The sequence below is a fragment of the Ochotona princeps genome, chromosome 4, assembly GCF_030435755.1.
Source record: "Ochotona princeps isolate mOchPri1 chromosome 4, mOchPri1.hap1, whole genome shotgun sequence".
In the NCBI taxonomy this organism is placed as follows: Eukaryota; Metazoa; Chordata; class Mammalia; order Lagomorpha; family Ochotonidae; genus Ochotona; species Ochotona princeps.
Genome location: NC_080835.1, coordinates 55438255 through 55450708, shown reverse-complemented (window position 1 = coordinate 55450708; position 12454 = coordinate 55438255). Strand labels below are relative to the sequence as shown.

Here is a 12454-nt window from a genome sequence, read left to right as displayed (position 1 = left end):
GCTGCTTTACACACAAAACACTCAGGTCTGGGCACTGTGACAAACCCTCACGTACACCAGGTAGGTCTGAGGCACTGGGGCAGACCCTCACATACACCACGTAGGTCTGAGGCACTGTGGCAGACCCTCACGTACACCACGTAGGTCTGAGGCACTGGGGCAGACCCTCACATACACCACGCAGGTCTGGGCACTGTGGCAGACCCTCACGTACACCAGGTAGGTCTGAGGCACTGTGGCAGACCCTCACGTATACCACGTAGGTCTGAGGCACTGGGGCAGACCCTCACGTACACCAGGTAGGTCTGAGGCACTGGGGCAGACCCTCACATACACCACGTAGGTCTGAGGCACTGTGGCAGACCCTCACGTACACCACGCAGGTCTGGGCACTGTGGCAGATCCTCACGTACATCACGTAGGTCTGGGCATTGTCACAGACCCTCACGTACACCACGCAGGTCTGGGCACTGTGGCAGACCCTCACGTACACCACGCAGGTCTGGGCACTGTGGCAGACCCTCACGTACACCACGCAGGTCTGAGCATTGTCACAGACCCTCACATACATCACATGGGTCTGGGCACTGTGACAGACCCTCACATACTGTGCCCTACGGGCCTGGGCACAGTGACAGACCCTCACATTCACCGCCTCTGTTGTCTGTGTAATAAAGAGAACTAATGAAGCAAATACTACTATCCTTCTTTTACAAAAGTGTCAACAGAAAATAGTTTGTCCTTAATCATATGGATCATTATTTAGAGGATCAAGACCTTACTCTAAATTTAAGACACACTTTCCCATTCAAGATCAAAGGTATCTAAATAATTAATAATTAATTACTAATTCATGGCAGCATATTTAATGTGTTTTGTGAAAGTATTTTTTTATCTACTGTGCTAGCCTGAGGCTGAAGTGGGAAATAAAACAGGGTCCTTACAGGTTAAGGGTTTATGGCAGCCTTTTGCAACCAAAAGTCCTCACTGGAACCAAAGAGCACAGAAAATGCAGAAAATGATTTGAGTAGTCATTTTCTCAATTTTCTCAATAACGGTGCATGACTCATATCATTCTAGGGATCTGGGGAGAAGTTAGTTCATTACACAGTGCACAATGCCTTGGCATTACGACTTCATTCTCTCCCTCAAATGCTAGTCAAGAAAGGCTACAATAAGCAACAGGAAGAGGTAAATAATTTGTAAAGTATAAAGCTTGCCTTATTACCAACTGTAAAAATATGATTTGGGAAAATAGGCAAAGGTTGCACTAACTTAGAATTCATAAACAGGGGGCTGGCACGTGGGCACACAAGCTAATCCTCTGCCCTGTCCTGGCTGCCCCACTTCCCATCCACATCTCTGCTTGTGGCCTGGGAAAGCAGCCAAGAACCGCCCAAAGCCTTGGGAACCTGCACCTGTATGGGAGATTCAGAAGAAACTCCTGGCTCCTCGTTTCACATTAGCTCAGTTCTGGCTGTTGTGGCCACTTGGGGAGTGAATCTGCAGATGGAAAACCTCATCATCTGTCTCTCCTTCTCTCCATAAAATCTGCCTTTAAATAAAAATAAACAGATCTTTTAAAAAAAATTTAAAGGAATAAACAGTATGTGATTCACAAATTCATGGAGATTCATAGCATCCTAAACTGAGACTGCAGTCATAGTATCTGGGACTTACTATCAAACATTCTGATCTTGGGTTCCAAGCTTCAACTGTGAAATGGGGACAACAAACTATTTTTACGTTTTGATCCCTGATTAAATAAGATATTAAGGTGAAGGGATCAGAATGACCGACCAGCTTCCAGTAAGTCTTAGCTACTGCTGCTGTTGCTGCTGCTACTGTAGATATACTTACTATGTCAAAGCACTCTGCTGGGCACAACAAAGACAGAGACTACCCTCCAAAGAACACCGAAGGTAGCGTCAGACATCAATGCAAACAGCCAGGACCCCAACAGAAAGGGAAGAATATACTAGAAAGAAAATCTAAGCAATGAAAAACCATACCCAATTTTCGAAGAATCCTTTTGCATTCATCCCTGCTGAGATCCAAAAGGGTTGGCCACACAACAGGCATTGCTGCTTCTGTCTGGTAGCCCCAAAGAGCTTGTTCTCCCTATCAGCAGAGAAAAACAAGAAATCAAATTACCAAAATGCATTCACGGTCATTCACCTGGAGATCCAGCCAGCAGCTAAGAAGAAACTTGTTTAGATACCTCACAATTGTTTTCACCATTATACTTTCCAACTTCTGACAAATGAAGAATGAAACAACCATTTGAGAGCCTCTGATTCCAAACTACAACAAATTAAAGAACACAAGTTTTCAAGGCACTGGCACCTCTAGGTTCTTGTGCCAGCTTTTCCACTTGCTGACTGCTCCTTAGATTAACTGGCCTATCCGGGCCTAAGTTTCATAAATCTGTTCAGACAGTGTCATTTTTATGGATAAAGCAGTGGTTGGGGACAAAGACATTCCACAGAGGCTGGTTAATGTACCAACTGCTCTAGTAAAGATACAACTCTCTGTTGTTGGACCTAGAAAAAGCGACAGAACATGAACCAAGAGCTCGGACCTCTGTCATCCACGTGGGATGAAGCTCCTGGTTCCCACCTAGCTCAGCCCTGGCACATGAGGCCACTAGGCAAGTGAACTAGGGATGAAGCTTGCTCGCTCTCTCTGTTGCACTGTTCTCTGTAACTGACTTTAATAAATCAAACCTCTAAAAAAAAAGAGGTCACGCCACCCAGTGTGCTAAGAGTATTAAAGAACGATATTCATGAAGTTGTTACCTAGTGGCTACCACTGCTTTAATAAATATGCACTGCTACTCGGGCAACCTTGGGCTTCCTCACAAGTTCCATGAGACAGTATGGAAGCTGCTAGCATGTTCCTGGAGTTGATGGAATTCATAAAAAATTCTCTCCTCAAATCTTAAACAAAGAAATAAGAACAGAGATCCTGTGGTAATGAAACAACTGCTTACCAAAAGTTTAGATGCCAAGAACTCACTGCGTAATGGGAATTCCCTAGAGGGCGGAAAGCGCGCGGCGGGGAGGGTGGGTGGTGGGAAGAGGCTTACACAACACCTGCTTATAACACAGTAAGCAGCCCCGCTGTAAAACTCTGCCGAAACGAATGAATGAACGAGGGAATAAATGAGCCCAGGTTCCAGCCTAGAAGTAAGACAGCGAACGGAAATAACTGCTCTATCCCATCCCAGGCGCTTGCTGGGGCTGCTAACTCCAACTCCACGCCCCGAGCCGGACCCCCCTCCCCCTACCTCCCACAGTCCTCTCAGCTCCGAAACAGCCCACAGCGGGCGGAACGGGACTGCGCGCCCGGACCGGCAGGATGACATAAAGGAAAGGGGTGGGGAGGAGGAGGAAGGGGCCGAGCCAAAGGAATCCGCTCCCTCCACAAGCCAGTCCCCGCCTCCCGACAGGATCCTGGAGGCGGCCGGCGACCGCCCGGATCCAGCACCACGTCACGGCATCCCAACGCGTCCCCCGCCAGCGGACCCCACCGCGGGGCCGCATCGCCTGGGAAAGCTGGGCCAGGAGCCGCCGGAGCCCGCCCGGGGAGCCGGGAGGTCGCAGAATCCTTCCCCCCAAAAACACACACCCCAACTCAAGTGTCAAGGAGGCAAGCCCGCCCCGCCCCCTCTCCAAACACGCACTCTTCGCAGCACCACAACAAGAGCAGCCCGCCCAAGCTCCTCGCCCGCGCCTCTCGGCGCCCATCCCAGTGTCAAGCCTGCGATCCGAACCTCCCCGCGGCCAGCAGCGGGGGTACACAGGACCCAGCCGGCATCCGCGCCTCGCTCCCTCCTCCGACCAGAGGACAACGGAGACGCTGCAGGCGCGCGGACAGCCGAGCCGGACGCCCGGGACTCACCGGGAAGCTCTCCGAGCTGCAGCCCAGGGACCCCAGCACCCGGCCTGCCGCAGCCCACCTCGGTCCACCTCGGGGAGCCCCCACGATCCCGTTAGGAAACAACGGAGGATGGGGCTGGGCGCCCCGAGTCGGGCTCTGAAAGCTTGGCCCGGCGCTCCTACACCCTGGCTACCCTGCCAGTTTTTCCCAGGACCCTGCCTGAGAGTCACCCACCTGCCCGGTCTTTCGGGGCTCATCTAAAAGGCTCCTCCGCCAAGACTAGGGGACACCAGGAATTGGGTTTGTTTGCGGTGCCTCAGAAGGGGCAAGATGGCGACAAGTTCCAGGGCGCAAGCGCAGCCGCGCGCTGCTAGTCGGGAGGTGTAGTTCGTCTTTCCCGCCTTTCGGAAAAGCCGACACCGAGAGGCCTCCATTCATACTGTCCTTCTTTTCCTCCTCGTTTTGAAAGGAAAGGACGGACGTCGCGAGGGGCACTGGGAGTTGTGGTCCGAACTCAAGCTGCATCCTCTTTGGCTCCTGGGCAGCCGTCGCAGCGCAAGGAGGGCTGGGATTGTAGTTCCCGTCGCTTCGCCTACAGACCCCGGTCTCTGGCTTCGCGCGCCTCTCCTCCGGCTGGCGTCACGCAGCCAATGGGCTGCGCTCGTGACGCCACCCGCAGCGGCCAAAATGGCGTTGGTGGCTTCTCTGAGGCTCCGTGCTTGGGTTAGAGACATGGAAACGCAGCTTTGTCCTTGAGACGGCGCTGAGGAGGAAGCGGAGGAGGCTCGGATTCCTCCAGAGACTTAGGGTGCAAGTGACCAGCGGCCTCCGGTACGCCTTATCCCCAGGCGGGCAACTCCCGGAGAAATAACCCGGGCTGCGGAAACCTTCTCAGTGGAGGTCGCAGATGCCGCCCGGGCTCTTGGGGGTGGGGGGCGGATTGCGGAGTAGAGAAGAGGGCCCCTCACGTTGTCGACCGCAGGCGGGTTCCCGTGCACGTGAAGCGAGAGCAGCAGAGCTTAATTGTCCGGGGCCAAAAGGAGAAGGAACTGACTTGAGGGCTACGACGTGATAGGCTCTCCCTGAGCCCTTTGTTCCAGCTTAATCTCACAGCACTTTAGTGGGAGATGATTTCGTTTTCTCGGCCGACGTAGGAAAAGGGGGACCCAAGGATTCGTGACCTTAAGACCGAAGCCAGTGCCTGGTGGTGCTGAAGAGGCCATCAGCTTTTTCTTTTTTTGTGGAGGATTCTCCCTCTAGATTTCTATGCTTTCCGCAACATCAGATGAGGCAGAAATACCCGAAGACCAAAGGACTTCATTGTGTGTGTCATGCTGTAACTGTTTCCTTCTGGGAGACTGGGGCTACTGTTACTCTGTGGCGATGTTGTGCTACACTATGCACAGAAAAGTTAACTTGTAAACCACTAGGTAAACAGAGACTACATGTTCCCGGATGGGGCCTTACCTCAAGCATAGAAAACAACAGCATGTAAATGCCCTACTCCTATTTGCCCATTAGCTAAAAATGCATTACTGTTACTGCTGGAACCTAAATTTGAACCTTGAGAAGAAGGTGAAATAGGACAGATTAGTGTCCTAAGCCTACCCCAACACCACCACTGCCTCCTTAATCTTACTGTTTTAAGGCTAGTTGCTGAAGAACTCTTTGTAAAATTGTAGCGAAAATTTAATAAGACTGGAATTTAATGCCCGCTCTTTGACCCTTGCAACATCTCAGTGAAGCAAGTGTAATAAAAGTCCCTCTACTGTGAATAAATAAACATGGATATGCAGGAACTTCCTCAATTTCAGAAAGCTAGGAATAGAAGTGAGCTGGGTTTTATAATCCCAAGTTTTCTGATCTCCAAGTGTTCCTTACTCTAAGATGAATGTCAATGATTTAAAAAAAAAAAAAAAGAGGGGCTGGTGTTGGCTTAGCAAGTTAAACCTCTGCCCAAGAAACTGGCATCCCCTATGGATGCTGCTCTGAAACCAGGCTGCTCCACTTTGGATCCAACTCCCTGCTAATGTGCCTTTGAAAGCAGCCAAGAATAGCCTGTATGCATATAGAGAAGACCCAGAAGAAATTTCTGTGTCCTGGCTTTGGCCTGGGCTAGCCCCAGCCTTTGCAGCCGTTTAGGCAGTGAACAGTGGATGATTCCCTCTTTTTCTCACCTTCTTCATAACTCTTCCTTTCAATAAATAAAAGACATATCCTTTTAGAAGAAGAAAAAAAAATGAGTTGAGGCAGGAATAGAAAGATAAAAGAGGTTTATGAAATTGGCCTTAACTGGAAGAAATAGCATTATGAGTGATAAGGTGTTATGGCCACTTTTTGTGTTTACTAAGGACCAAGGACTGTTCTGGCCATTTTACATAATAACTTAGTCCTTACAATAATTTTATGAGGTAGAAACACCCCTAATTATAAAAAAGGCAACCGAGGCATAGGAAGAGATCAGATAGCTTGCTTACTGTCTGTCACATGTAAGTAAATGGTCAAACAAGCATTTAAACCTAAGCAGTTGAACTATGCATTTGCCTTCAAGGCTCATGTTCCATGGAAAGCCCCTGAAGATCCTATTTAAATGCACACTCTGGTGGTGTGGGTCTGGATGAGGTCCTGCACACGCCGCTGTTGCTGCTGGCTGCTGTTACTGCCACACATCTCCCCAGCCCTCCCCTGCCTCCCCCCTTGCTGCTTCTGACTGCTTCCTGGACCCACCTTTCTCCTCCCTAAGAACCACACTCACACTTGACCCTCATGAAGCTCGTCTTGCCCCTTTCTTCTGCAGGGTGAAGCAGGTTTTTCCATCTCTGCTCCCACACCACCCACTACACTCCTTGTAAAAATGTAGAGTTAGGGCCATTTGTTAGAACATCTCCCTGGCTAGACACCTAGATCTGTTCCCTCCAGTGCTTCTTATTACTAAACAACTCATCAGAACAACAGCTGATACTCAGCCAGGACTTTATGGGTGCAGGATGCTGTTAATACATTAACTTGTTAATCCCTCCAACAACTTTGTATATGTGATACTATCCCTACTTTATATTTGAGGGTAAAAAGGCACAGATAGGTTAGGTAGGTTTGCCCAAGATAACAAGCTAGCAAGTAGCAGAGCCATGATTTGAATCAAAAAGCATTAAGGCTTCAGGAAATGTGTGGAATATATAATTGGAGCCACCCTATACTTCACCTTCCAAATAAGAAAAACTTACCCTACCCTACTTCAGAGGAATAGCACTGCTTATGATCAGGGAACACGTACAGCACTGGTCTCACACTTTATTCCTTCAAATACTTTATTCTTTAAATCATAGGGCTTACAGCAGAAACTTCTGAGAGCATGGCATGATGCTTGAGACATCTATGTCACATGGAGTGCCAGCTCCACTTTATTCCAGCTTCCTGCTGGTATATACCCTGGGAGGTAGTAAGGTGATGATTCGCACACTTGGGTCCCTGCCACTCAGGTGGGAAACCTAGACTGAGTTTCAGGTTCCTGGCTTCAGTCTAGCCATACCCTCTTTGTTGTTTCTTTGGGAAGTAAACCAGCGGCCTGGAGATGGATATCTCTGTGGTGCTATAATGGAGACAGGAGGTCTCAGACTATCATAAACATATCTGTTAAACTCTTACAGTATTATGTGAGAATACTTCAAAAAATTGATGGAATGAAAAGATAAGTTTCAGTGTGGGAAAAAAATTTTTAAACCCATTGAGGCTGGCATTGTGTCATAGCAGCCAAAAGCTGTTACCAACAGTACCAGCATCCCATATGGGTGCCAGTTCATGTTCTAGCTGCTTCACTTCTATTCAGCACCCTGCTGTTGACTTGGGAAAAGCCGCAGAAAGTGTCCCACGTGTGTGGGTGCCTGCCATACTTGTAGAAGAAGCTTCTGCTCTAAGCCTGGCCCTCCCCTGACTATCTGGAGAGTGAACTAACAGATAGATAGATCGCTCTCTAAGTCCACCCATAGTTTTTTCAAAATATGCATTTTCCATGAACTTTTTGAAAACTGTATAACTGAAATGCTAAGACCCTAGAGATTTATTTTCTGTTTGAACAACAAAAAAAAATTAAGGGTCCAAAGAGGTCAAGTGAATTAACCAAGGTCAATTAGAATTGCATGCCAAAGATTGAAAATCAGTTCTTTGGTATGCTTTCCACTGTATCACACTACTCCTTGGTTCTTTTTTCTTTTTTTAAGGTTTGCTTTATTTGAAAGACTGTTAGAGAGGAGAGACAGATCTTCCTGTCAACTGGTTCACTCCTCACATGACCAGGGCTGAGCCAGCCAGGAGCCTGGAACTCCAGCCAGATATCCCCTGTGGTTAGCCTAAACCCAGGTATCCAGGCTAGCATCCACTGCTTTTCCAGGAACATTATCAGGGAGCTAGATGACAAGAGAGGCAGCCAGGATTCGTATGGAATACACGGGGTAACAACCTGCCACAATGCCAGCCCTTGCCTTTAGATTCTTAACCTTCATAAAGCATATTACCATACCAGTGTAGGCAAGATGTGTACTAAAAATGAAAATAGCAAGAGAAAAAAAAATAGAATATCAGTACATAGATGAAAACAAGTAAATGTGAGAGGAACAAAAAAGGAAAGGCAACTGAGTAACCGACAATGACACGCCCCGGCTCAGTGGAGTATCAGAAACCCTGATGAGCCATTTAGAAAAGCCTGAGACAGGAGGACGGAGACCTGCCCAATGCCCTACCAGCCGCCTCCATTCTGCTCCTTCACCTCCATTGAATTCTATAGCTTCTGCTTCCTAAATAGCTGACCTCATTATTGTGTGGGGAATGACGATGGAGGCCTCATCACCTCTGTGGAACGAACCTTTTTACAAACCTCTTCCTCCCGAGGAAATTCTGTGTTCTTTGTGTGGAGTGCATCCATCATCCTGCACTTGCTGTCAGAGCAAGCCCTCCAAGCGTGTCATGTCACTTCCCTGCTCCAAATGCTGTAGCATTCCCCAACTGCCAGCAGAATGAAGTCCCATCTCTGCTGCAAGTAAACTCAGGCTAGTGCACGCTTTGTGGTATAGCTAACCTTGTCCCAGACGACTGCTGCCACTCTCTGTCTTGTCTGAAATCAGGAATTTTCTTTGAGTTAACTGCTGCCTTTGAAGTTCTTTCAATAGTTCTTCCTACGCTCTCACTTTCAGTGTTGAACCAAGAATAAAAGCTAATGTTCCGGAAACCTGTCGCTTCGACTTTCAGAATATCAAGCAACGCAGCATCTCATCCAGCCTCATTCCATCCCTCTTAAAATCCTTGGCAGTGTACTGTCACAAGCTGAAGTCCCCATTGCCCACCCTGCCCCTGGGCTCCCCACTGTAAACACCTGTAAGCACGGCTGCTGTACAGCCGCCATCCTCCGTGACTGCATCTGCACGTTGCTCCCCTGAACTGTTCCACCTCTGAAATTGCTCATGAAGACATTCCACGTTCTAAATAAAACTTTCTTTTATTCCACATTACTTACACCTTTGTTTTCACCAGACCTGCCCTTCCACTTCAGGGAAAACTGGATTTGCTTTCTTTTTCTACCCTGGACCCCCTGGGACTTATTTCAGTCTAATCAGTGCTTTCAGCCAACCACCTGCGTCTTTCACATTTGACCCTGAAACAGTTGTCAACCTTGGATCATCTCTCCTCTATGTCTCTTCCTGGGTTGGTGGAGCTATCAATTATCAGTACATAAGAAATGACCTCAAAAGCCAGTGGTATTTTTCTGCAATTGGTACTGTGCCTGTAGTCTTCTGGAGTGACTTAGTTGAGTGGTTCTGCATCAGGGTCTCCCCAGAGGCTGAGATCCTCTGAGGGTGATGGGACTGTAGGGTCATTTGGTCAGGTAGTTCATTCCCATGCCTAGCATTTGATGTTAGCTACAGGGCACCATTTCTGACTACAAGGTGCTAGGAGAATCTACAGGAAAAAGTAGCTGACTTGCCACAGAACAAGTGATTGGAAAGAGCACATTGGAGAGCCACAAGGTTGCAAAGAGAGAAATGGGTATAAAATGAGGTTGTGTGTATGTATGTATGTGTTGGCACATATAACACATACCTGAAGGAGAATTTGTACAAAGCAGTAAAGCTAAAATGATTTGATGGTAATGAGTTAAACTAATATTAAGTAGTATTTATTTAACACTTGTTACAAAAAGAACTTCTTGTGTATGTTATCTCATTTAAACCTCACAGCACTCTTATGACATAGCAGTTGTTAACTGCAATACCTAAAGAAACCAACCCAGGCATGTCCTCCAGTCCTGGCTTGCATGTGTACCAATGAGCAGCGGGTAATGTTACTTAGCCTAGCCGACATGGGTGGGTGCCTGACCCAGACATGCCCTCAATTTCCCCCTTTCAAAATCACTCTCAGTTCCCTTGCCTACCTGTAAGTGCAGTGGCCTGGTCAGTGGAAGCCCGAGAAGTCATTGCTCTCCTGTCAAACATGCCCTCAGCCCTCACTCAAACAGGTCCCCAAAACTCTCTTCCCTGGGCAATCTGCAGTCCTCTCACTGGCACACTAGGTGACTTGCTTCAGCCCATTGTTCCCTGCCTTCCTCACATATTTTATAATAATAATAATAGGCAGGCCCAGCATAATAGACTAGTTAACTAAAGTCCTCGCGTTGCATGTGCCAGAAGCCCATATGGGCGCCAGTTCTAATCCCAGCAACCCTGCTTCCTATCCAGCTCCCTGCTTCTGGCCTGGGAAAGCAGTTGACAATGGCCTAAAGCCTTGAGACCATGTACCCACGTGGGAGACCCAGAAGCTCCTTGCTTCAGATTGGCTCAGTTCTGGCCATTGCAGCCACTTGGGGAGTGAATCAGCAGACAGAAAATCTTCCCCTCTGTCTCTCCTCTCTGTATATCTGATTCCTCAATAAAAATAAATCTTAATAAAATGAATAGGCAACTGTGCTAGCACATTGTTATATTCAACACAAATTTGGTATTAACCAGCTCTTGGCTGCTTTTCTCCCAGCACTGTAACACTTCCCTAGGTACAAAGCAACCTAAGCAGTTGCCTGCAGCTAGGGTAAACTAGGTTTTCACAGAAATTCCATGGTATTTTAAAGATCTTCAAGCCACATTCTCAGTATCCTTAGAAAAGACCTTTGAAATGCCACCAGAAACCTGAAGATTTTGTAATCATGTCTGGGATTCTTTTTTAGTCCATAGTGTCCTGATAGTATGCTGGACGTAATCTCTGCCTGGAAGCATGTCTTGATTTTCCCATCGCTTGGGGTTTAGAGAAGCTAGGAATGAGAGAATTTTACCCCCTGAATTAACAAGCTCTGGCTCCTTTTTTTCTTAGTGGTTTGCTCTTTTTGCCCTCTCTCATCTCATGATGAGCAGCTAGAAGTAGCCATGGGACCCTGGACATCTCTTGAATAAGTATGTTTCTGTTTCCATGCTATCACAGGTAACAATGTGGCTGAAATTGTGTCTACTGTATAGTCAAGCATTGCCAGCTCCAGACCAGACCTCTTGGGTTTTATTATAACATCCCACATCTGGTACCGAAAATATGATCTTGTTATCAAAGGCGAGACAATAAGTCACAGAACTTTCTGGCCAAAAACAAGATTTATTTTTTGCTCATGGATCTGACATTTGAGCAGGGAGACTAGAGATTTTTTGGGAAATACAAACTGTACCAGTATCAAATCAAGACTGAGATTTGGGTCTGAGTCCAACGCATATGCTTCCTTCCCTGCATCATGCTGTTTTTCTTAAATGGCTGAATATTACATATTTTAAAACCAAAATGACCTATGTGAAAAAGAATAAAAAGCTACACAAAGTAGCATACCAGCTGGGTACCTATAAGTACAAGTGACCATTGTGAAAAAAATATACATATGCTATGTAAGCCAGAGAATAATGCTATCAAAATAGTTTCAGTTGATCATTAAAGACTTTACATAAAATAAAGTTCATTTATTTACTACTGAATGTTCACTCTGAGTAAAGCCCTATCCCAAACTCTGAAGGAAAGATGGATAAACATAATCATTGCTCTTTAAAAAGTCACAGTTGGGTGAGCAACACAGATACATAAAAACAAATCATTCTCACACAATATGGTTGCTTGTACATGGGGTTGTGGGAAAAGTTGAAAAGCCATTTATTCTTCCTGGAAGCTAGTGGGGAAAGGCCACCAAGAAGACAACATTTAAGCAACAACAACACAAAAAGCAGTTAAGAGGCTAGCTTTGTGGCAGACAGGTTACACTGCTGTCTGTACTGTAGGCATCCCATATGAGCACCAGCTCAAGTCCTGGCTGTTCCACTTCCAATCCAGCTTCCTGCTTATGACCTGGAAAAACAGTAAAGCAAGTAGAAGATGGCAGTGCTCCTTGGGCTCCTGCAAATTGGGTTCCTTGCTCCTGGTTTTAGCCTAGCCCGGCCCTGGCTGTTATGAAAATTTGGGGAGTGAACCAGTGGTTGGAAGAACTCACTCTCTCCCTCTCCCTCTCTCTCTCTCTCTCTCTCTCTCTCTCTCTCTCTCTCTCTCTCTCTCTCTCTCTCTCTCT

At 47.1% G+C, this 12454-nt stretch overlaps 1 protein-coding gene across 13 annotated transcripts in view; it reads right to left on the bottom strand.

The window, feature by feature from the left end:
• Positions 1-4765, bottom strand: part of EMSY (EMSY transcriptional repressor, BRCA2 interacting) — a 91647-nt gene extending 86882 nt beyond the window's left edge. For all 13 annotated transcript variants that reach the window (XM_004589868.4, XM_058663616.1, XM_012928320.3 and 10 more), the window contains exons 1-2: positions 4117-4765; positions 2013-2121 (exon numbers count right to left, since the gene is read on the bottom strand). In XM_004589868.4, the coding sequence (XP_004589925.2) occupies positions 2013-2082 (70 nt within the window). In that variant the 5' untranslated portion in view covers positions 2083-2121; positions 4117-4765. The remainder of the gene's footprint in view (positions 1-2012; positions 2122-4116) is intronic.
• Positions 4766-12454: the final 7689 nt, after the last annotated feature.